This window comes from Lissotriton helveticus, chromosome 2_1 (assembly GCF_964261635.1).
Source record: "Lissotriton helveticus chromosome 2_1, aLisHel1.1, whole genome shotgun sequence".
NCBI classification, from domain to species: Eukaryota; Metazoa; Chordata; class Amphibia; order Caudata; family Salamandridae; genus Lissotriton; species Lissotriton helveticus.
Window position 1 is genome coordinate 768,749,743 of NC_136059.1, and position 23,574 is coordinate 768,773,316.

A 23,574-nucleotide genomic window follows, 5' to 3' on the forward strand; every position below is an offset into this window, starting at 1 on the left:
CCAAGCCTGGCAATGACGGTGGGTAACTGGAGCGTTTTCGTCCTCCGCATGAGCCGAGACAATTGGCTCTCCAACGGAGGGCAAAAATGGTGCAAAACCCACTTGCAGAGATAAACAAGAAAAACAATGATCCTCCACAAAGCGCCCAGGTAGGACTGAACAACGGAGGGCACAAGCGTTCGTCCTCCGCATGAGCCAGACCGGCTCTCCAACGGAGGGCAAAAGCGGAGCTAGAATAAACAGACAGCCGTATGTTTATCAAATCCAGGAAGCGATTAAGCAGGTCGGCCTGGAAACAGAAACATGAAGCAGAGTCTCATCCAAAGACAGCAAGTTCAAAGAATATCCGACGCCCTCTGCTGGAAACGAGTCCCTAAAATAACTTCCTGTTTCTCGCTAAGGAGTCTGGGAGATGTAGTCCCCACTGTATCCGCTCCATCTACAGGTCTAAACAGCGGCGCTCAACAGGAACATAACACGTTCATCCTGGATCTTGGTGAAGAGGACAAAATGTGTATCTACGCCCCCATGCATCGCAATGTACCTCTGCAGCTGTTGGTTTCTTTCGACCAGCTTCCTGGCCTGAACCTGCAGCCCTTTTTCGATTTGCCCTGCCTCAATAGCTTTTCTTTGGGCACCCGATGCTGAGTTGGCACCCTGCACCTGGTCCCCTGTGCCACTGGTGGTGTAGTGTAGTGTTAGTGTTGCCTTGGGCACTGTCCAAAGTTGGCCTCAGCCTCAGAGACTGGTCCCCCAAGCCAATTCTACTTACCTGTATGAAGCCGCTGTGCGATTGCCCCTGTTCCCTTTGATTTGTATTGGGTGCCCAACCTCGAACTTGCACCCTCACCTGGCCGCCTCTGTTCTGCTGGCAGTGTACTGTGGGTGCTGAACTGAACCTTACCCAATACTAACCTTAACTTCAGAACACTGATCTTGTAAGTCGATGTTGCCTATACGTGTGTTGAATATTTTCTTCCTCCCATAGTTTAACATTACAAAGTCTGAAAATTCCACTAAGTGTCCACTTTTTACTTTGAAAAGTATTTCTATTGCAAAACTGATTTACCTGAGACCAAGTTCTGTGGTTACGAAATAAATATAACCCAGTATAATTTTTTTATGAATTGGTTTCAGATTTATTCATTGAGTGTGTCTCATTTATTGCCACTGTGTGTACAACAAATGCTTAACACTACCCTCTGATAAGCCTAACTGCTCACCCACACTACCACAAGAGAGCATTAGTATTATCTAATTTAGTCTTTGGGGATCCACTGGATTCTCTGCACGCTATACCTCTTTTTGGTATTGTATTTAGAGAGCCAGATTCATACATTCGGCATTGCACAGTACTCAGAATTTGTCTCCATCTATAAACGTTAATTTTAGATTATGAAGTCTCATTTCCAATTTTTGATTGTGTGTCTCCATGTGGTTTGTTGACACTTTGTTTCTGGTGAAATGAAAATAAGATTTTTAAAGCATGCACATGCCCGGGGACGTCATGGCGCTATCCAGTTCAATAGAAGGAAAGGAGAAGGGAAGAGTATATGATCTAGAAATTAAAAGGCCTGGTGTTGAGGTTTTTCCTGAAAGAAGATCGGTAAGTACATTTCTTCAAATGTAACGGCAGGGAGTTCCACCGCTTAGTGGTGCCACAGACAAAGCTTCTACGGCCCCAATGGGCTCTTTGAATTTAGGGACATCCAAATTGTGTGCTGATGAGGATCGCAGAGCTCTGGGTGGAACATACCAGACACATTTCTTTTTTAAGTATTTGGGTCCTAAGCATTGCAGAGCTTTAAAAGCAATGCACAGTGTCTTAAAATCTGTATGTTTGTTCACAGATTTTCAGTGACACTGGATTAGGGCCTGAGAGCCATATTGGTGCTTAGGAATTCCTAATAGAAGCTGTAACTTATTCAGTAGTTGCTTCTGAAAATTGATATACAGGGTGTTGCAGTAGTCCAACTTTGAGAGGATGAGGGCAGTGACCACTTGTTTCCTCCGTTCTAGCGGAGTAAAGGGAAGAACCTTTCTCCGAGCCTATCCGGAAAAGAAAGATGAGGAGGTCACTTCATTTGTTTGTGTATCAAACTACAATTGATCATCAAATACTATTCCCAGTTTTTTACTTTGAGGACAGAAACCGGTCAGTTTCCTATGTCTCAATGTCACCAGTCTGAAGACCAAAAGGAAGTATTGTTCCCCAGAAGCAATACTTCAGTTTTACCGGAGTTTAACTTTAAACAATTATTGGTCATCCAGTAGCTAGTCTTACCAGAAAAAATGCTTTCAAAGCGTGTGACCAACGGAATGAGATGGGGCAGTAACTAATTGAGTCATGCCAAGACTGTTCATTAGATCTAGCAAAGCTTCAGAGTCTTCCTTATTCTTAAGGTGAGAATTAAAATTGCTGAAAACTGTGAAATCCGCAGTCTCTTCCTTAGTTAGCCTCAAGCAATTGGCACAAATTGTGTAAGAAGGAAGACCTAAATCCTGGCAGTCCATAGACTAACAGACTGTTAAAAGATGCATGGTTATTGAGAAGGAACTTAAAATTCAAAGCCTCATATTCTATGGAGATGGGTGCAGCAAAGAAAGTGCTGGTCAAGTAGTTTCGACACACTAAGGCTAGGTCGCACCCTCTCTTTCCTGTGCAGTCTAGTATGAACATTGGGTAACACTCTGGAATGGCTAATGCCAAGTCAGGGCCCGAACTCTCATCGGCCCAGGTTTCCATACCAAAGGCATGGTCTATGTTGTGTGCTTGAAGGAATTAAAAGAATTCCAACTTATTTTTGACGAGCAATCACACCTTAATAAATGTGCTGCGAAGCCTTTGATAGGGGAACAAAGTTTTAGATGGAGGTTGTTCAGCTCTGGTGACTGTGCTGACTTTGGAGTTAAGAAACTTTATAGAGCAGCGGGGCAAGTCAACCATGTTACCTTTGTCTAGGGGTCGAACCGGGGGCAGCAACAGTTCCTACCATACGTACGCAGTTTAAGTAGGAAATTCTGGGTGTAATGTGTTCTGGTGGCAAACCAGCAGAGTGGCTGGCCCTGAGCGACATCCAAGTGCAGACGGGCTTAACTTTGGCACGCCAACCGCGCGGACACGCAGCCGTCTGCTTTTCAAACCCAACATCTAAGGAGGTTAGGGGGGCATGTCCAAAGTACTCTTCGACGCAAAACTGTGAGGGCAAAAGAAGAACAGAAACAGAGAGTCAGCAACTCCTTTTGTATAAGAACAAGCTCTCTTCTCTTATACAAATACTGGTGATAAAATATTTTTTGCCTTCCCTGGAAGCTGTTTTAAACTTAATCCTTTGACTCAATCTTTGTAGATCCTTCATTCGTGCAACATATAGAGATATCCACTCTGGATAAACTAAGTTCACTCTATCTAGGCAATGACGTCCTCTGCACTTGTGCCACAGCAGATGCTGGAGGCCTTGGGATGAAGAATTCAGACTTCTTCCTGTGAGTTTCATGTTTACTATCTTTCTGCTTTCAACTGTATGCAATTGTGAAAATGACGGCCTTTCTAGAGAAAAACTGGCATGTTCATGAAACCAATCAAATGTACCTTAGTGGGCACCTATATACTCAGGTGTTCAATCTGCCATCAATTGTAATAGTTCCTTTTTCTTACCAACAAATCCCCTGTGCATTTCACATGTTTGTCTCTCCGCTCTTCCACAGCCACCACTGCGTCTCATGTCCAGGACTGTTCACCAGGGCCAACTCACCTTTCATTCTTAGGAACAACGTGTCCCCTTAACTCTTTATTTAGCACAGAGGCCTCAAGAGGATAATTAAGTCTACCCCTGATCTCACCTGGCACTACCAGCCATCGTGCCATCTTGGAAATATCTGTTGATGCTGCTTTTGGTGGGATGCTAAACCTTTAGGATTAGTCGAGAACAGGAAGCTCAGATCTACTGAATTCTAGCTAGGAAGATCTCGTTAAATAAGTTGTATTATTTATTATTAAATATGAATAGTTATGAGAAATGATTCAAAGCAGGGTAACTAATTGACCAAAAAGAAAACATATGAGGTCCATTCCAAGTTTTCATGTCTCTTCACTTAAACCTTGATGATGAGTGGGGAAACTGTCTCAGCGCTTAGATAATAAGGCTAAACTCTTCCAGGTTATCTGCGCTTAGATGATAAGGCTAAACTCATCCAGGGAATCCTGGATTAGTACAGAAACCATTGTCCCCAGACTAACCGCTTTTGCAAACCTTTGAGGGAACCTCCATTGGGGAGAACTGCAGCAGACACCCATCGGAGCCATGTACTCACTATGCTTAACAGGAGGAACATGCTGTGTAACTTTAGCCAAACTTTCTATCTGCCACCACTGACCCTTCTCCAATCTCACAACATTTGCATGAGTTTCCCACACTTCAACAAGGTCGTGAAACTTGAACATCCCTTTACGAACCAACCAGGGTTTGTGTTTTTTTACATGTGTCCAATTTACAAGTTTCCAGGAACCTACTGTGACCCTCTTGTTCACTGGAAATATTTCTGGAACGGGTGCCCATTCTCATCTTAGCATCCCACCATGGAGAACTGACAGGTCTGTTGCACCATTCTCTTATAACATAAGAGAATGGTAATAATATAGCGGTCAAAACGCCGTCGATGCTTTTTTGTGGCCAAAATGTAATTAAGGACATATTATTTATGTTTGTGTTGTTCCTTTGCCATAATATGTAATGGTTTTGTTTGTCACTTGTCTGGTTTGTGATATGTTTTTTTGTATACCAGCACTTTGTCTTGAGCGTAATTGTTTTTAGAAATCTTTGTATTATGTATAATAAATAATGGCTTTTTGATACTGGAAATATTGTTTGAAGGGCTTCTCCAATTATCTTCTCTTAATGTGTTGGATTACATATAGTTTTAGGTGATCCTTCCCCTGAACCTACTGTTAGGTGTATTGATTGATTGTCCCGGGTTCGGGGTTGTCGGACAGCCCCTGTGGTTGTTAATGACCAGTAATTATTGCACACACACATTTTTTGTGACCCAAAGTCCAAGATTTCCTCTCTCCAACTACTAGGCGGAATCACTTTATCAGTACCCATTAGTAACCATCCATTTCTAACGCCACTTTTCAAAAAGGTTGCAGGACCGGAATGATGATTTCTTATGCCAATCATTGATTATTAATGTATGAAAGTCCTGTGGGATTACATCTTTCTCCAACTCATGCATCCACTGATGTTAATCTATGCACTATAATGCATTATTCTAAATCATCTTCATTGGTACATTCATCGTCATTTTCCTCAGGTAATTTAGGGCACCAGTCTGCCTCAGTGTTAAACGGCCTCCTGGAATATACTCAACCTTCAAATGAAGTTCATGTAATTTTGCTGGTAATCTGACTGGGAGTTCTGTAGATTGCTCTGTTTTCCTTCTTGATAGAATGTCTACCCATGTCTGTGATCATTTCTTAAAACTAATGGCCGTCCCAAATATACACCACAGATACTCCATCATGTCCTTTATCGATGTTTGAGTATCTACATTCTACTTGCCTCAATGTCCTAGCGGCAAAGCCTGCTGAGTATTCATCGTTCCCTTATACCTGATTTAGGAGTGCACTTAATCCATAGGTGCTTACTTACACTGTCATTCAACCTTCTCTCCGTGAAAGCATTTAACACAGGTGCCTGAGAAATCACAGATTTGATCCTATCAGGCACATCTTTGTTGCCAATTCGTTAAGTTGTGGCAGTGAAACTGCAACATTGTTTAAAGCTGATTGAGGATTTATGGGACAGTGAAGAGGTCAGTACATGCAGTCTACTAGCCGGGTATCATATAAGTTCCAAATCGTTCTGAATGCCAACCATTCCATAATAGAACACACCATGAAATACCTATCGGTCCCGCACCACCTCTTTCTTGTGGTATTACAGTTGGTGTATTAAAGTATTTCTACTGTCTTTAAGACCGCTAAGGCAGGCTAAACTACTCTGTTAGTGTTGATAATAGAATGAAAAAATGGAGCGATTTAGCTCAAAATAAGCAGATGTGTGATGCTAACTTCCAAGTACTGGAAGTTCAAGAAATAGCCACACTTGTCCATTTGCCACCCTAATGTAATTCCAGATAAGGCAACGATCAATTCAAGTTGATCGGGGATCCCACACAAAAACAGTTTTAAGCCTTCCGTCCCAATGTGTGTGGCTTTCTGTCGCTCTTTAATATGAGATTGTTTTCAGTTTGTCCTCCCCAATACCAGACCCCTAGTCTGAGCCTGCTTTCCCTTAGGAAATGCGTTAGGAATGCGGACTTTACAATTCTAGGAGACTTTAATCTGCATTTAGAAAACGCTTCCGACCCTAGAGCTTTACAGCTATCAGATACACTAATGAGTCTAGATATGGAGCAACTAGTGAAACATACCACCCACAAGGCAGGGCACACACTTGACGGGATTTTTACATCAAATAAATGTATCCGGACGCCGGAGATTCTTCCAATCCCGTGGTCTGATCACAAGGCAATAATATTTACTCTAGAGGTAGGAAAAATGAGGAGTCACCGGTGACACGCCACAAACAGTCCACTTATCTAGACTGGTCCAAAATTGATGTCGTAAATTTGAAAAACCTGCTAAGCCACTCCACTCCAATGCTGGGCAGAGATTGTAACATTACCACCCACTAAGTGTCAAACTGGATACATCTAGCCATAGACACATCGGTCTCTCATAAAAACAAAACAAGTAGGAGAAAAACGCCATCCCAACCTTGGTTCTCGCAGGCCTTAAAAGAATAAAAACAGAACTGCAGAAGGCTGGAGAAAAAATGGAGATCAGCATACGAACAAGGACCAAAAGAGAAATACAAAGCCTCTCTAGGCATCTACAAAAAATTAATATTGGCTGAGAAAAGCAAATATTTTGCGCAAAAAATTGAAGAGGCAAAAAACTCCAGTAAAGAACTCTTCTCGATAGTTAGAAAACTAACAAACACAATCACCAATATGCCCACTGAAATGAGCTCAGACTTCTGTAACATACTGGGCCAGTTCTTTGTCGAAAAAGTATCCTCAGTCTACGAATCCTTTAGAGGATCGGAGGCAGATATGCACAAGCAGACTAAAATACAGACACAAGAAGAGAGTTCATGCCATTCACATGGTCACAGTTTTCAGTCAGGAAATCTTTATTCGATTTAGTTAAAAATCATACAAAGAAAGTAAAAACATTTTTATACAAATAAAAACATTTATTCAATTACATACTAATCAATTTCATGTAACAAGATATTTGGGTTTTAAAAATTAAAAAAAAAATTAAAATACAACTCCTTAGGGAAAACCTGGTAATGTCTTGCGTGATTTATATCTAGCCGCCACCACTAAGAAGTTTGCCATGCAAAATGTAATGCGGATGTTACACAGTGATTGGAGATAAAACAAAGCTGGTCTCACCTGGGAGAAACCAGCCTCCCTTAAAACAGGTAACAAGTGTCTTTTCCTACAATCAGAATAGAAACCACAAAACATAACAAAGTGCAAGGTGCCTTGAACAGAAAAATTATCACAGGTGCAAGGCAGGGCTGACTCTGGTTTATCCCATGTATTAAAATAACCCAAATAAAAATGTATGAGATTAAATCTGAACTTAGAAACCTGTGGAATGGCCTAGTGACAAAACTTAGGTAGGGTTCAAGTGCAATGGGGTTCACTAGTAGATAATGTCTTCTCAAGGACGGCTTCTGCAGTTCCCTGTCCTCACGGCCCACTCTTGCCCTAGTCATGAACTGGCTCTTAACAGTATCTACATCCTGTTTCCTGATACCAGAGGGGGATGTAAAGAGTTCCGGGCGACCCAGTTCTGCGAAAGACTTCTTCAAATAGGCCATCCAGGGCACCCTCCTCAGATGGTCTAAAGACATGACATCATTCATAATCATGTGGTTAAGGGTCAGTTCTTTATTGAGCCAGGTCCTCAGCCAAAAGATTAAAGGTGCCATGTTTAGCCTATCGCTAACGTAGTCCAGGCCCACCTCTGCGTGTATAGAAAAGGTTGGTGTGGACTGCGGGACGGACAAAAGGGAACGTAAAAATCTGTTTTCAGCCTTCTGTATTGAATCAAGGCATACATAACCCCAAAGCGGTGCGCCGTACATTACCAGAGAAATACATTTACTGTGATAGACCTTTAAGAGGGCTTCCATCGGTCTTGCGCCCAGCCTTTTTGCAAATCCCGTAAGAGCCACTGATGACCTAGTCACCGCCAGGTTTTTTGCCCTGACCTGAGGACCCCAAGAACCCCTATCATCAAGGTCACAGTTTTCATTTTCAGCCCCCCTCGATTGAACAGATTCTTCAGGTGGTCAGGTCAACAAAATCGGGTGGTACATCTGATCCCTGTCCGCCGAAGGTGATGCACCTCTTTGACGACCTCCTGAGCGAGCAATTATACTTACTCTTTACTAAAATAATCAAATCTAACCAGTTCCTCACACTTTGGAAAACAGCTTCGGTACTACCCCTTCTTAAGAAATCCAATTTAGATCCCCAAGAAACAGGAAATTGCAGACCAATTGCTAGGATACCGTTTGCCTCGAAAGTATTAGAGAAGCTTCTGAACAGACAGCTATCGCAAGTCCTGGCAGAAGCAAATGTATTGGATTACTCGCAATTCGGCTTCCGTGAAGGGCACGGAACAGAGACCGCGTTGCTGATGGCTACCGAGGGGCTCAGGAGTGTCCTGGATGCCGGGGGGAAGGCCGCCTTGATTTTGTTGGATCTCTCGGCGGCCTTTGACACGGTAAACCACGACACTCTACACAACCGGCTCAATGAGGCTGGATTACACAGGTCGGCCCAGGCCCTGCTAGCATCCTTCTTATCCAACAGGTCCTTTACAGTGGAACTGGGAGAAGCCAAATCCAAAGCCTTTCGATCTCCTTGCGGTGTGCCCCAGGGGTCGTCATTAAGCCCCACCCTTTTCAACCTTTATGTGGCGCCCCTGGCGGCTATTATTAGGAATTGTGGTTTTCTCCCAGTTTCATATGCAGATGACACGCACATAGTGGTCTCCATCTCTGACAATACACTAGAGAAAGCAACCAGGTTTAAATACTGCATGGAACAGATCACTTGCTGGATGCAGACTAACTGCCTCAAGCTAAATGGTGACAAAAGCGAAGTGATGCTGTTAGGTTCAGACTTGCAATCTTGGTCCCAGGACTGGTGGCCAGATAATCTAGGGCAATGCCCATCGCCAGTACACAAGGTAAAAAACTTAGGCATACTCCTTGATAACAAACTGTCCTATGAAGCACAAACTAACAAGCTATCATCATCGATATGGTTCATCCTGAAGATCATCAGGAAGCTGCTACCTTTCATCCCGCTGACATCCTGCAAAACAGTAGTAACAATGCTGGCGTTAGCAAGACTAGACTACTGCAATGCGCTTTATGCAGGGTTACAGTCCCAACATCTCATGAAACTCCAACGCTTACAAAATGCAGCAGCACGACTGATGCTGAACATACCCAAACATGAGTCCATAGCCCACGGTTTGAGAGCTCTGCACTGGCTACCCATGAGAAACAGAATAACATTTAAATCCTTGTGTCTGGCATATAAAGCCCTACATGGTGCAGGCTCACAGTCTCTAAAAACCCACCTGGTTAGGTACCAGCCCAACAGGACCTTGAGGTCCAGTGACCTCAACCTGATCCAGGTTCCCAGATATAAACAACTCAGATGGGGAGGGAGAAGCTCCCTGCTGTATGCAGCGAAGGCGTGGAACCAGCTTCCAATTTCAATTAAGAACTGCCCCTCTCTACTCTCCTTTCGGAAAGAGATAAAAACATCGTTATTCAGTCTGGGATAGCCGTGCTCCGATTGAGTAGCTTGGTCAAGTTTTCTATCTAGCGCCAAGATGCCTATGGGCATTTGTTGCGCTTTACAAATCCATAATCAAATCAAATCAAATTCCCTGCCGAGTTAAATATTTACAGAAGTATCGTCTGGTGAGTACACAGATATTCTCCCAGGCTACCTTGAGCCCTTGACTGTCCGCAGCCTCTCCACAGCAGAGATACTCTGTAATTAGAACAACTAGCAGAAATCACCATGATAAATCAAGTGTGACTGTCTACTCCTGAGCACAAGAAATTAAGATGTAAATTAACTTTCTGTAATTCCATGTTTTGTAAAAATCAAACTTCATTCGCCTTTGTTCTTTTGTGCGGCGCCTCCATTATAGCACTTTGTAGGCGTTTTGGTGTCTTCATGACGGAAATGCTGAAAATCAAGCAGTGGGTTTTCACGGTTACTTTAATTGTAAAATAGGCACGTTTTTCTTAAAATGCAAATCCATATGTTGATCTTGTATAAATATCTGTTTTCTGTTGTGTTTTTTTTTTTTTTTTAAATCTTAGGGACCTTGCTGCGAGAAACTGCCTTGTGGGTGAAAACAATGTTCTGAAAATCAGTGACTTTGGTATGTCTCGTCAGGAAGATGATGGTATCTACTCATCTTCTGGTTTGAAGCAGATTCCCATCAAATGGACTGCTCCAGAGGCTCTCAACTATGGTAAGGCGATATTGTCTCTTCTCTTATACAGTGAGTATGGCTTCGAGCACAGTCCTACCTCATGACAATACACAAGTCAATGCTCCTTCTTCTGTCTTTCTTTTTTGTCACTCACCATAAAATACATGTCAATCCATAACCGATTATCTTGCTTTTACAACAAACTCTCAGGACATATGCTAGCTTAGAATGAGCTCGAGACTTTCGTGACATGTAAAACCTGTATCGTTTAACAGCCCTCTTGTTGGGCATAGTGTAGCCGCTGGACATATGCTGCAGTAAATCATGCTTTGAGAAAATGCTAATTATGTGGCAGTATTACATCGATTTTGTTATTTTAAAACACATTCATCTAAAAGGTTGTGTGTCAAAGTACACAGGTTTCTAAAGAAAGAAGAGTATAGACTTTCACCTGATCCCACTGTAAATGCTGTTCCCCAACACATGACATTTACATTGTTTTCTTCTTGCATGGAAGCTCATGAACAAAATCTTATTTGCTAGGGCCCTTTTTTACTGCAAGAGTAAATAAAATAGTGTCTAACGTGAGAAAGGTGAGCTGTGCTGCGGCACTCGGAAGAAAACAAGCCTAGCTAGATGAAGAAGTCTTCCTCTTTCGTTCTGCCGATCTCAGTTATGTTTCTTTGGTGTCCAAACTTGACTGTAAAAGCTGTTAATAAAGAGCCCTACTGAACAGTATTATCAGAAGCGTAAAGCAAAATGAGGCATCTTTATGACATGAGGACTACATTTTGGTTGATGTACCACCTTAGATTCAAAGGTGTGGCGCTCACCTGGTTAAACAGGAATACACTAGTCATGATGTGCACACATGATGGATCCCTTTTCAGTCCTGCGTGGGCATGTCCCAAGGATCCATTTCTAGCTCCAAATGTATTCTTATATGTGAGACCACTGAGGTTAATAATGGACAGTCCAGGGGTTTCAGTACACCAATATGTGGCAAAGATTAAAATCTGTATGAAAATAATCACCGCTCCCCTCACTGCTCGATGAAACGTCACCTGTGGAACGATTCTAATTTCTTGAGGTTATACCTTAAAATCCAAAATTCCTTGTACTTCATCAAATGAATTCCAAAATCTACGAAGATTAGTTGGCTGTATTGAACATCCCTCAACCTACAACTTCCCTGGATCCTAAAGTAAAATATAGTTTTTATGTTCGGTCCTGCCTGACCATGTCTTCTCACATTTATCATGTGTCATATCCTCAAAACTTGCTCTGTAGTCAATCAGACAACTTAAAACACTTCTTCAGCCTTCAAACGTACACCTTGTGATACACACATTGTTAAGTTCTACACGAATGCAACCCCGGTGGAAGCTACAAATTTCAGCCAGTAGGCACTTAGTGATTCTACACTGTTCTGCCAGGCTCATCTTGAGGAATAAAATTCGACCACATTACTCCTGTATTTAGAGAATTACATTGGTTTCCCCTGAGAGAAGAATTACATTCAAGTTGGCATGCATCAAATGCTTAGCCCTGAGACTTGAACAACTAGAATAACTTCAGTTTTTGTGTGCAAATTTCTGTCAACGTAGAAGACCAGGAGCAAAACACATTTAGACTGGAGACAAAACAATTTAAGCACTGTGCTACAGGATTGTAGTCATGCTCCAGACCATCCCTTGCCTTGTGGAACTCTTTGCAGGAAGAACAGAGATGCATTAAAGGTCTGGCTCTGAACGAGTAACATTTCTTTCCTTGCTACACCAGTCTAGCTTATTTGCACAGCCCCTTGTTTCCACTCTGCTTCCTTATCCACTCAGTCATTCTACTGTCCATCCTTTTCCTCTCACGCTTCCTCTCCACCATCACCTTCCTCCCATCCTACCTTCACCTAATGATCCTGTCTGTCCTTTCTACACCCATCACCTTTGCTCACCCTTTGCTCCTTCTATTCTGTTCCATCGTTTGTTTCAGGACCCTCTGACATTTGTTATGCCTTCCGAGGCTTGAACTTCTTCTATTGTTTATTGTTCAGCTGAATATTTTGTTCTATGAAATCATTACAAAGAGATTATACATGTCTCAAGTTGTTCTGTGGATGGTGCGCAGACACCTTCTTGGTAGAGCTGCACTCACCAGCCCCACGCATATAATCAAGAACAGAGAGCATAGCCGTCTCAGTATTATTGGCTTGGTGAAAGCCTGCATGAAGGGGGTCAAGAAAATTAGTTGACTGTAAATGGTGAACTTATTCCTTAGCTGTTAGTGCTTCCAACACTGTCAAAGGAAAAGCTAACCGGGAAATAGAGAGATCATTTTTTAAGGATAGGGGATCTTAGCGTTGCTTTTCTGTAGTGGGATTATTACAGCCTCTTTAAAGAATCTAGGTACCATTCCCTGAGAGAGGGAATAATTTAGGATAGTAACAGACAGGCAATTGCTGACGGAAAAGGTTTTAGAATGTTAGGAGGGGAGATGTCCAAAGGGGCGCAGATTTCACCTTAGACATCAAGGATGCTAAGCGATCTTTTTTGATCGGAGAGACTTTATGCAAAGCGACCGGATTCGTTACCGACACAGAAAGTGACAACAAAGGCTCTGTGTGAATATTAGGAATACTATCTTAATTTTGTCTATTTTATCTATGAAGTAGCCATTCAGCAAACCCAAAACTCCTAACTGGGTACGATTGGCTGGGCTATTCTTCCAGAGACTGAAAGTTCATTTGTTGTTTTAAATATTTATTTTGTGCGTTGGTAGATGTGATTGTTTTATCAGTCAATCAGAATCAGTATAATGCGGCTAATCACCTGTGAAGGTATCCAGGCACTGAGTGTGCTGTTGCAGGGAGCTCAGTTAAACAGCCAGGTCTCGAGTAGGGGTGGGTGGTTAAATTCCGCTCTGCCGGCAGAGTTTGTGGAGGTTTGCCACTCCATGCTCTCCTTGGAACACAGATTTTGGCAAAAACTCTGCCAAGCCATGGGGAGGAGTTGTTCCCAAAGATCAGCACTTCTGTCTTGTCTGTGTTGCATTGTAAAATGGAAATGTGGCTACTCAACTAAACGTTGACTCAAACTTAGAAGCGCACAACATAAATACATTTCTAATGATCTAACATTTCTTTTCACTGATACAATTTTATTCCTGTTGATTCACAGCGAATTCTCTAAGATTCTACACAAAACATCTTGTTTTTTCAAAATTACATGTACATAAGCATTGTTAACACTTCATTTAATAAACAGAAGAAATCAATTAATCATCAGTTTAGTTGTCCTTCGCCCAATGCATTTCAGGACGCAAAGTAAGTCCCTTCGTCAGGGCAACACTGTAAATAAAATAATGTACAGGCACATCAGTAGGATATATAAAATGATGGTAACATTTTAACATGTCCAAAGAATCCTTCACGATACAACTACCTCTAGTGCAATGTGTGTCAAAAATGTAAAAAAAAAACTTACACCACTATTTGAGAGCCACTCCCTCTCAATGATCCTTCAGTCTCTCTTTTCAAGAGCGATTTCCTTGTCCTATGGTGTGTATATATATATATATATATATATATATATATATATATATATATATATATATATATATACATATATATATATATATATATATATATATATATATATATATATATAGGTGTCTTTTAGCATGTAAACTCAAAACCTCACGGAATTACAATGTTATACTAAACAACTCAAAAAATAATAATCATACCTTCTAATTCTGACCATGACATGCCTTCGTACATAATTATCCCGAGGGTTCTTGCGTGTATTTCTGTATACAAAAAATCGAATTCAATGATCTTGGCCAAACTCCATAAACCACATCTCTTTTAAGTCAAACCTCGCTTACCAACTTATTCCCGCTCGGAATGATACTGCGATACAGTAAGCAACTCCTTCCTCCTTCTACGTCACACTATCCTTCCCTGCCAAGTTAAAAAAGATACCATCACTATATGTGACTGTCAAGACTAATTCTTAACTCGACTACTACGTTGACTCCTCAACACTCACCTCCTCATATCTCCGCTATCTCATGCCATAAGACCCGCTCTTCCACAGAACTTCGTTACCAGTACTCCGATAACGCGCCAATATATTTGGAAACACTTCCGCCTTAAGCCAAACTAACACGCTGCCCTATTGGTTGCGCTCACGCAAAATCAACCTATCCGAATTGCACTTTCACTAGATGACGTATAATGCTTCACGTAACGAGACATACCAAGATATCCGAGTAGTTTCAACACAGCCGAACTTTATTCAAAGTTCTTTATCAACAAATATACGTCGTGCTCAAGTCATGACAAACCCGAAATGGACCAAATTAAGCAACAAAAGATGCACAAATAAAATGAAATAAAATAAATTAAAATAAAGCATGAAAAAAGTGCAAACATGAAGACATGATTGTTATTACCACCCATCATTCATAAAACAATATCTGTTGTAGAATTTTTTTTTTTTACAAATAACTGCTCAATCCGATACGGTCATTGAGACCCCCTGGGGTCAGAGTACCAAGTCTTTTTATCCAATACGTTTTTCTCTGCAATAGTTTTTTGTTCAAGTCTGTACCTTCTTGTGTCGACACTACCTCAAGGATTTGAAACCTCAACTGTGCTATTGTGTGGTGTGTTTCCTGCCAATGAATCGCTAAAGGTGATGTAGTAGATTTATTGCGGATCCTACTTTTGTGTTCAGATATACGAATTTTTAGTTTACGCTCAGTTTTTCCTCCGTAAAGTAGCCCACATGGGCATTTGATGGTATATATGACCTGATTGGAGTTACAATCACCTTCAAATTTAGTACACCTGCGCATGCCTTTAAAAGTTTTTTGTTTTTGTCTTTCTTTTGGGCTAAGCAATTCTTTAAGGTTTTTTTTTTTCAGAACAAATTTTATTGTTTTTGTTGAAGTAGTACAAAGAGGGCACTGCTCCTTTATTGCCAGAGGTGCGGGTGCAGAGAAATAATCAAGCAGTACAGTCAACATTTGATAAGAACAACCATCCCCAAACTCCCTACCCCCCACCTCCCTTCCAGTAGTCTTCCCGCCCGGGTCCCACCCCCAACCCTTCACAGTGTCAACATGGTCCAGTAGCCAGAACATATCAAAAACATAATTCGTGTGTGTATCGCTTCACCCAGGGTCCATAAGCAAGTGTCTTGCATTAGTATCCGGATGCGCTGGCGGTTCCAGCCACAGCCCTCTATAGTCTGCCCATCTCTTCCAAATCTTAAAATGTTTTTGGGGGCAGCCCCTGGCTACAAACACTGGGCGCTCCAGCCCCATGCAGAAGTCCAATCCCCTCTTCCACACCCCTATCAAGGGAGCCTTAGGGTCCTTCCAGGCTTGGGCTATATCACGTTTGGCTACTGTGAGGCCCAGAAGGAGCAGGTGACGTATGTAGATATTACCTCCCACCTGTTCCATCACATGTAGGAGGCCCAGTTTCGGTGAGCGGAGGAGGTCCCAACCCAGCACCTCAGACAGGCAATCCCAGACACCAGTCCAAAATCTCAGCAGCCTATGACATGCCCACACGGTGTATAAAGGTGCCCACCGCATGACCACACCGCAGGCAGTCAGGGGAGGCAATCAAACCTGCTTTCCACAATCGGACCCTAGTGTAGTAGGCTCTATGTATGTATTTAAATTGAATAAAACGCAAGCGCACCGCAATTGCCGCCCCTCTCGGGGCCTCCAGAGCCTCCCTCCAGTCCTCTTCCTCTAGGTCACCAGTGTCCCCCTCCCATGCGGATCTTAATTTATCGAGGGATGAGGAGCAGTGTGTGACTAAGTTCTGATATATACTTGAGATTTTCTTAGTGCCCAGTTCACCCATGAAGACCTTAGCCTCCAAAGGGCTAAATTCGGGCAAGGAGTCCAGACCGACCAGGGAGGGAGACAGAGCATGCCGGAGCTGCTAATATCGGAAGAACTGTGTTCGGGGCATATCATATTCGTCACTCAGGGCCTGGAACGATTTAAGGGTCGTGCCTCTCATAACATGGCCCAGAGCAGATATCCCAATAGCGTCCCAGCCGCCAAAGCCCCGCAGGGAGGCCAGCGCCGGACGCTGCCCATTGTGCCATAGGGGGGTCTCCCTCGTTAATTTGTTCCACCATCCCATGCGGCGCATTGCTCCGCGCCACACCTGAAAGACCACCTGAGTGACCACTGGGAGCCTCTTTCGCACCGCCGCCGAATACAAAATGGTGTGCAGCGTGTCCAGATCCATCAAGTACCGCTCCAGGGCATAGGCCGGGTCGCCCCGATCCCCGTACCACCATTCATTCAGTATCAATAGGTGAGACGCCTGATAGTAGGACAAAATGTCGGAAGTGGCTAAGCCCCCACAATAAGTGGAGAGGAAGCAAGTACGAAGCGCCACTCTCGCCACCCCACCTGCCCAAAGGAACTGGCTCAGCGCCGAGTTCACTCGTCGAAACCACTGTGGCGGAATAGGGTAGGGATGGTTCTGCAGCTGGTAGAGTAGACGCGGGAGAGCCACCATCTTGAATATGGCCGAACGGCCATAGACATTCAGGGGCATTCTGGACCATGTTGTCATGTCGGAACGTATGCGGTCCCAAACAGGCAGCACGTTGCGTGCCCAAGAGACCCCCGGGACATCCGTCAGGAATACCCCCAGGTATTTCATGCCTCCTGCCGCCTCCTGCAGTGCAGCCGCCCAGGGTCCCAGGCTTCGGCGACCTCCCAGTATCCACAACGTCGATTTCCGTAAATTTAAGTGAAGGCCAGACACCTCACCAAATATACGCATGATTTCCAGGACCCTTGGCCCCGATCTGTTTAAGTCAGTAAGAAAGAAGAGGACGTCGTCGGCGTAGAGCGCTATTCTGTCAGATGGTCCCGCCTCCCATTCCACACCCCGCAGTTGTGCGTCTATTCGCACCCATGCCGCAAGCGGCTCCATTGCCAGGGCGAATAAGTAGGGCTAAAGAGGACAGCCCTCTCTGGTGCCTCGGCCTATAGGGAAGGGGCTAGATATCGCTCCCGCCACTCTCACAGACGCTGTCAGGTCTGTGTACAACAGCTGTATATAGGAAAGGAAACAAGGCCCGAGATTCAGGCGAGACAGGAGGGCACGGAGATAGACCCAACTCAACGAATCAAACGCCCTATCAATGTCCGCCAGGAGGAGCGCCGCTGGAATCCCGGCAGTCCGAGCCGCCTCCACCACCACCTGATATTGTGTCTCGTCGCCCTGTGGGGCATGAACCCGGCCTGGTCCGGATGAATCAGATCAGTTATGTATGGGAGGAGACGATTGGCCAAGGCTTTCGCCAGCAGCTTCGCCTCAACATTCAGAAGCGATATCGGCCTGTAAGATTCATGCTGAGCAGGAGACATCCCAGGTTTACAAAAGACCACAATTAACGCGTGTCGCCAATCCGCCGGGAGGCGACCACCGTCCCTGGCCGCCTCCAGCGCCCGCCTATAGTACGCTCCCAATTGGAGATGAAATGTCTTCATGAACTCACAGGGAAAGCCATTGGGCCCGGGGGCCTTGCCAGCGTTTAGTTCTCCTAGCGCCGCGTCCAGCTCGTCGGCCGACAGCGGAAGTTCAAGTCTAGCACGTCCCTCATCTGAAATCGCCCGTGGCGGGAGATCTGCTAGGAATTTTACCACCTCTTCCGCCGGAAGAGACTCCCGATGGGCATATTGGATCGCATAATAGTGTGCAAGGCTGGCCGCTATAGCAGCCGGGCCGTCACCGTGTCTCCCATCTCATCGCAAAGTCCTGGTAGGGAGTGCGCCTGGAAAGTATTCTGACAGAGCCTGTATAACATGGCGCTGGACTTATCCCCCCATTGATAAATCCTACTTTGTGTGGCCAACCATAGTTGGCGAGCCTCGTCCAACAGCAAAGAGGTATAGGATTGTTGCGTAAGGAGCAACCGCCCTACGACCTCAGCATCTCCCCCCGCACTGCACTCCGCCTCCAGGTCTTGGACCCGATTCGCTGCTTCAACTATAGCCTCCCTACGGGTCACACGGGCTGTGGCACACCAAGCAATATCTACGCCACGGAGCACGGGTTTCAAGGCTTCCCAAAGGGTCATAGCATCTATTTCAGGCCCGTCGTTATTGTCCCAATATTGAGCTATGGCTTCCCTCATATGTGACTGATAGCTGTCTTGTTGTAGATGCCACGTGGAGAGACGCCACCTAAAAGGCTGCTGTCTCCTATCCAGGCGCAGATCCATCGTAATCGGGGAATGGTCTGACAGACCGCGTGGGAGAATAGACGTGGAGGCAACCCTTCCTATCCAGGTGTGGGGGATGAACAGGTAGTCAAGTCTAGAGAATGACCTATGTACTGCAGAAACATATGTGTATTTGCGGCTATGCGCATGATGGTACCTCCAAGCATCGATCCAGCCCGTCCCCCGCACCATGCTCCCCAATTTAGTAGGGGTATCCGCCAGTGGGCCCCCTCCAGGTCTGTAGCGGTCCATACTCCCATTCATCACGTCATTCCAGTCACCACCCACCATCGCCAGCACATTCGGAATTTCAGCCCACACATCAAACAATTTCTCAATAAGAGCTTCCTGCAGCGGGGGTGGGGCATATACACTCCCAAAGACCATAGGTTCGTTTCCCACCATTCCCTTGATGAAAACATATCTGCCATGGCTATCAACCCATTGCGCCTCATGTACATAGGACAATCTGCGGTGGACGAAGATCGCAACCCCGCGTGACCCCCTCACAAAGCCAGCATGAAACACCTGCTGGTAACCATAGCGTTGCAAGCTTAGAGTTTTAGTCCCCAGAAGGTGTGTCTCCTGTAGGAGTAATACGTCAGCCTTTTCCCTCTTCCCCAGCCGCAAGACTGCACCCCTCTTAATTTTATCGAGCATCCCCCACACATTCCAACTCACAACACGCAAGGACGCCAGCGGAGGAGCTGTCTCGTGGGTGTCAACCGCTATCGGAGGGCAAATAGAGCAAGGCCCTAGATGTCATGAACCACACACACACACAGAATTCTAACTGGACTCGAATGGACACTGTGTCAATACCAACTACCCCAACACCCCCATCCCCCCTCCAGCCCCCCCCCCACACTCCCCCAACTGCGCCCCCACCCCGCCTCCGCCCCAGTGCCTGCCCACAATTCCCAAACCACCCCCCAACCCCATACCTCATGAACATTGAAGTACCTGTCGCGGAATAAAAGTCCACATTTGTAAAGCGCACAATCACCCGTTAGGCTCTTAGGGTCTCTAGGCGCTCCCGTCGGGAATAGAGTATCGCCAGCCCCCAACGGGAGGCCAGGGACCTGCTACGCCAATGGATCCCCACCAACAACCCACTCAATCTCAACCTACCCCTTACCCAACTAACCTTACTAACCCCGTGGGTGCGTCCGCCCTCTCTTAGGCATCTCCCAACCCACGTCCGCCCTTTACATATGTATCATGAAGCAAGAAGTCAATTGGTGAGTCACAAGCATACACTTCGCCCCCGGTATGACCATGCTCCATTAGGAATACTCCAGGGCTCTGCGCCAAGGACTTGCGAAGTGTCCCAGGGCCTCAAGGCTCCAGAGTTTGAGTGTCCGCCTCATTAGTGTCCCCCATCGCTACGTTGCGGGAAGGTTGGCGCTTCTGAGAACGCGATCTCCAGTTGCTCCTACTTCACGACCTCCGGGGAGTTCTCGAGGGCCCTCCTGTGGACGATGAATCAGAATCGCGACCCGGAGCAGTGTGCACTCTGATGCGGACTGTTAATCTGTCCAAGCAAAAACCCTTTACCGGCGAATTAAAGAACTGTGTCCGGGACTGGAAGACCACTCGGAGGCGGGCCGGATAGAGTAGGGCATATTGAATTTTAAGTTCTCGTAGCCGCGCCTTAGCCGCAGTGAAGGACGGTCTTTGTTGCTGTACCAGCTTAGTATAGTCTGGAAATATTAGAATCTTGTGATTGTCATACATTAGAGGTTCTTTCGCGCGGGCTTGTCTCAGTATAACGTCACGGTCATGGTAATTGAGCAGCTTGGCTATCACTGGTCGAGGGCGAGCACCCACAGGCAGTTTCGGGAGAAGTGCTCTGTGCACCCACTCAATTACAAAGCAGCCTCCCCTCCAGCCACCGGGTCAGGATTGTCTCCATGTCGCCTTTCTCACTGTCTTCCGGAAATCCCACAAATCGTAGGTTATTTCTCCGGGCCCGCCCTTCCGCATCTTCAACCCTGAGCGCGAGACCCTTCTGAATCCCTTCCATGGTAGCCACTCTCTTCTTGAGGATCACCCCGTCATCCTCTACCTCCGTGATTCTGGTCTCAGTTTCAGTGATGCGGGCCACCGCATTGCGCAGATCCTGTCGGAGCAAGGTGACATCAGCTCCAACGGCCCCAATTTTTGCATCAAGCATGTCTCTGGATTGCGTTATAGCGGCCATAAGGGCTACGTTGTCCGGGCCCGGTCCCTGCTGACCCCCGGAGGCCCCAGCTCCACCACTCGCCCCTGTAAACTTATCGATCGGGCCTTGTTTCGCAGTGCTGCCACTATTGCTGCCCCTCGTCATGGTGATCCACGGGCGCAATAATCTGATCTAGGCAGGCCGCCGGGGCACCGGATATGCGCTTCCTCCACTTCGGGTGTGGACCTCCTGCAGTAATTCTCCCGCTTCTTCAGATTCCGCAGGGGCACAACCAAGCCGCCCAGTAGGACACAGTCACAGCGCCGCAGCAGCACACAGTATCCCCAGGTAGAGACACGTTCATTCAGAGTATAACCTCCAGCTTCACTGATCCAGGGCCGAGGGCCGTCCCGCAGAGCTTCGCGCCCCCCGCCGAGGGCATGTACCGCAAGGGAGCAGAGGCACACGCGCCCGACCAGGTCCACACTGCGCCGTCCAGCCAACAGTCATTAGAGCCTCTCGGTCCCCGCGGCCCGACCCAGCCGCCGAATAAAGGGCATCCACCCACGTGTTGCCTCCAACACCAGTTCCCTCAGGCCGCACCTTGGCACTTGGGTCTCCGCCGGGGAGGTTGGAGGGGGGGTGGTCGAAGGTGGCCGGGGGGGTAAGTAGACAGAAGCCCCCACTGCTCCCGGGCCACCGGGCTCCCGCGGTCCGACTAGGCCGCCGAATGGAAGCAGACCCGTCTGCGGGTGCAACCCCTCCCCCGCAGCGCCGCCCGCCCCGCGATGGCCGCTTACCCGGTCACTGGTGATAGGCTGGCCCCGGGACGGTGCTAGGATCTCTCCACAGTGCCAGTCAGTAAGTCACTCCACTGCCGGGTCCGCGACCCCGGATCTCCTGCCGCCAAGAGCGGGATCCGGCACACCTCTCCCCGCCGACCCCAGCGCCGGCTCACTTTCGGCCGGACGCAGGCAGACTCGAGGGCCCGGCTCCCGTGGGCGGCACAGGCCCCGCCATCACAGGGCACAGATCTGCGGAATATGCGGGTCAAAATCGCCCAAATCACCACCGGAGCTCCCCCGCTACCTCCAGCAGTCAGACTCACAGCTTGGGCAGTTGTGGGCTAGGGCGATGCAGGATAAGGGGAAGGATATTGCGCCGGCGGGATGGAGCTCTCTAGATCGCGTCCGCCATGTTCGCCGCCTTGGCCACGCCCCCTTCTTTAAGGTTTTTAGATAGAGTATAGGCAAATAGGGGTCTGACAGAAAAAATGTTGTGAAAATCTGCTTCCTGTTGTAAAAGTTCCCATCTTTTGTTAGTCAAGTCAAGTCAAAGATTTATATAGCGCACTACATACCCGTAGGGTCTCAAGGCGCTTGAAAAGGGTGGGGAATTACTTGTCGAATATCCAAGTTTTAAGTTGCTTTCTGAATGCTAGGTGGTTCTGAGTGAGGCGAAGGTGAGTGGGGAGTGAGTTCCAGGTTTTAGCTGCGAGGTAGGAGAAGGATCTACCTCCCATGGTGGTTTTGTTGATGCGAGGTACGGTAGCAAGGGCTTGGTTGGAGGATCGAAGCTGGCGGGAGGGGGTGTATATTCTTGATTTTCGAGGAGTTAGTCGAATATTTAGAGACAAACACATTACGTTTGCATTGTAGGCAGTTTTTTCTCATCCAGTTGGCGATGCTAGTCATGCACCTGCAGAAGTTGGTCAGCGTGGCAGAAGGGTCTTCTGATAGTGAGAGCATGAGCTGGATATCGCTGGCGTATGATATCGAGTTCAGTCCGTGCAATCTGATGATCGCCAAGGGAGTCATGTAGGTGTTGAACAAGGTTGGAGCTGAGGGATGAACCTTGAGGGACACCACAGATGATGATCTTGGGTTCCAAGGTGAAGGGAGGAAGGCAGATTCTCTGGGTTCTTCTGGTGAGGAAGGCGATCCACTTGAGGGTGTCTTCTTGGATTCAAATGTTCTGAAACCTATCAAGGTGTGGTGTGATACTGTGTCAAACACTGCAGAGAGGTCGAGAAGGATCAGTGCTAGAGTTTTTCCTTGGTCAAGGAGGGATCTGATGTCATCTGTGGCTGCAGTCAGGGTGGTTTTGGTGCTGAGGTTGGTGCAGAATACAGATTGGGAATTGTTCAGAATTTTGTTGTTCTACAAGTTGGTGGTTGATGGCAGCAGAGAGATGGGGCGGTAGTTCTTGAGTTCGCTGGGGTTGGCAGAAGGTTTCCTCAGTAGGGGCTTGATGTCTGCGTATATCCATTCTTCGGGGATGATGGCCCTGGTGATGGATATATTGAGGATAGCGGTGAGCTTGCTGCGGATTGTCCTACTCCTGAGGTTGGGGCAGGGGTCCTTGGGTGATCCTGAAAGGATGAAGTTCATGAAGGCTGTGGTGTCTTGCTTGCTGAGCTGCTCCCAGGTGGAGAGCAGGCAGTCGTGTTCCTCGTTCGTGAGGAGCAAGATGGCTGAGGATGTTGGTGGGTTGGGGTTCAAAGTTTCTGTAGATGGTGGAGATCTTGTTGTGGAAGAAGTCTGCAAGAGAGTTGTAGAGTTCCTGTGAAGGGGTGATGCTGTTAT

The 23,574-nt window shown here is 46.3% G+C and overlaps 1 protein-coding gene across 1 annotated transcript in view; it reads left to right on the forward strand.

Moving 5' to 3' along the window:
- The window catches only part of FER (FER tyrosine kinase), a 1,039,778-nt gene that overhangs the window by 949,752 nt on the left and 66,452 nt on the right, over positions 1 to 23,574 (forward strand). The window contains exon 17 of the mRNA XM_078675464.1: positions 10,440 to 10,594. Within this exon, the coding sequence (XP_078531590.1) occupies positions 10,440 to 10,594 (155 nt within the window). The remainder of the gene's footprint in view (positions 1 to 10,439; positions 10,595 to 23,574) is intronic.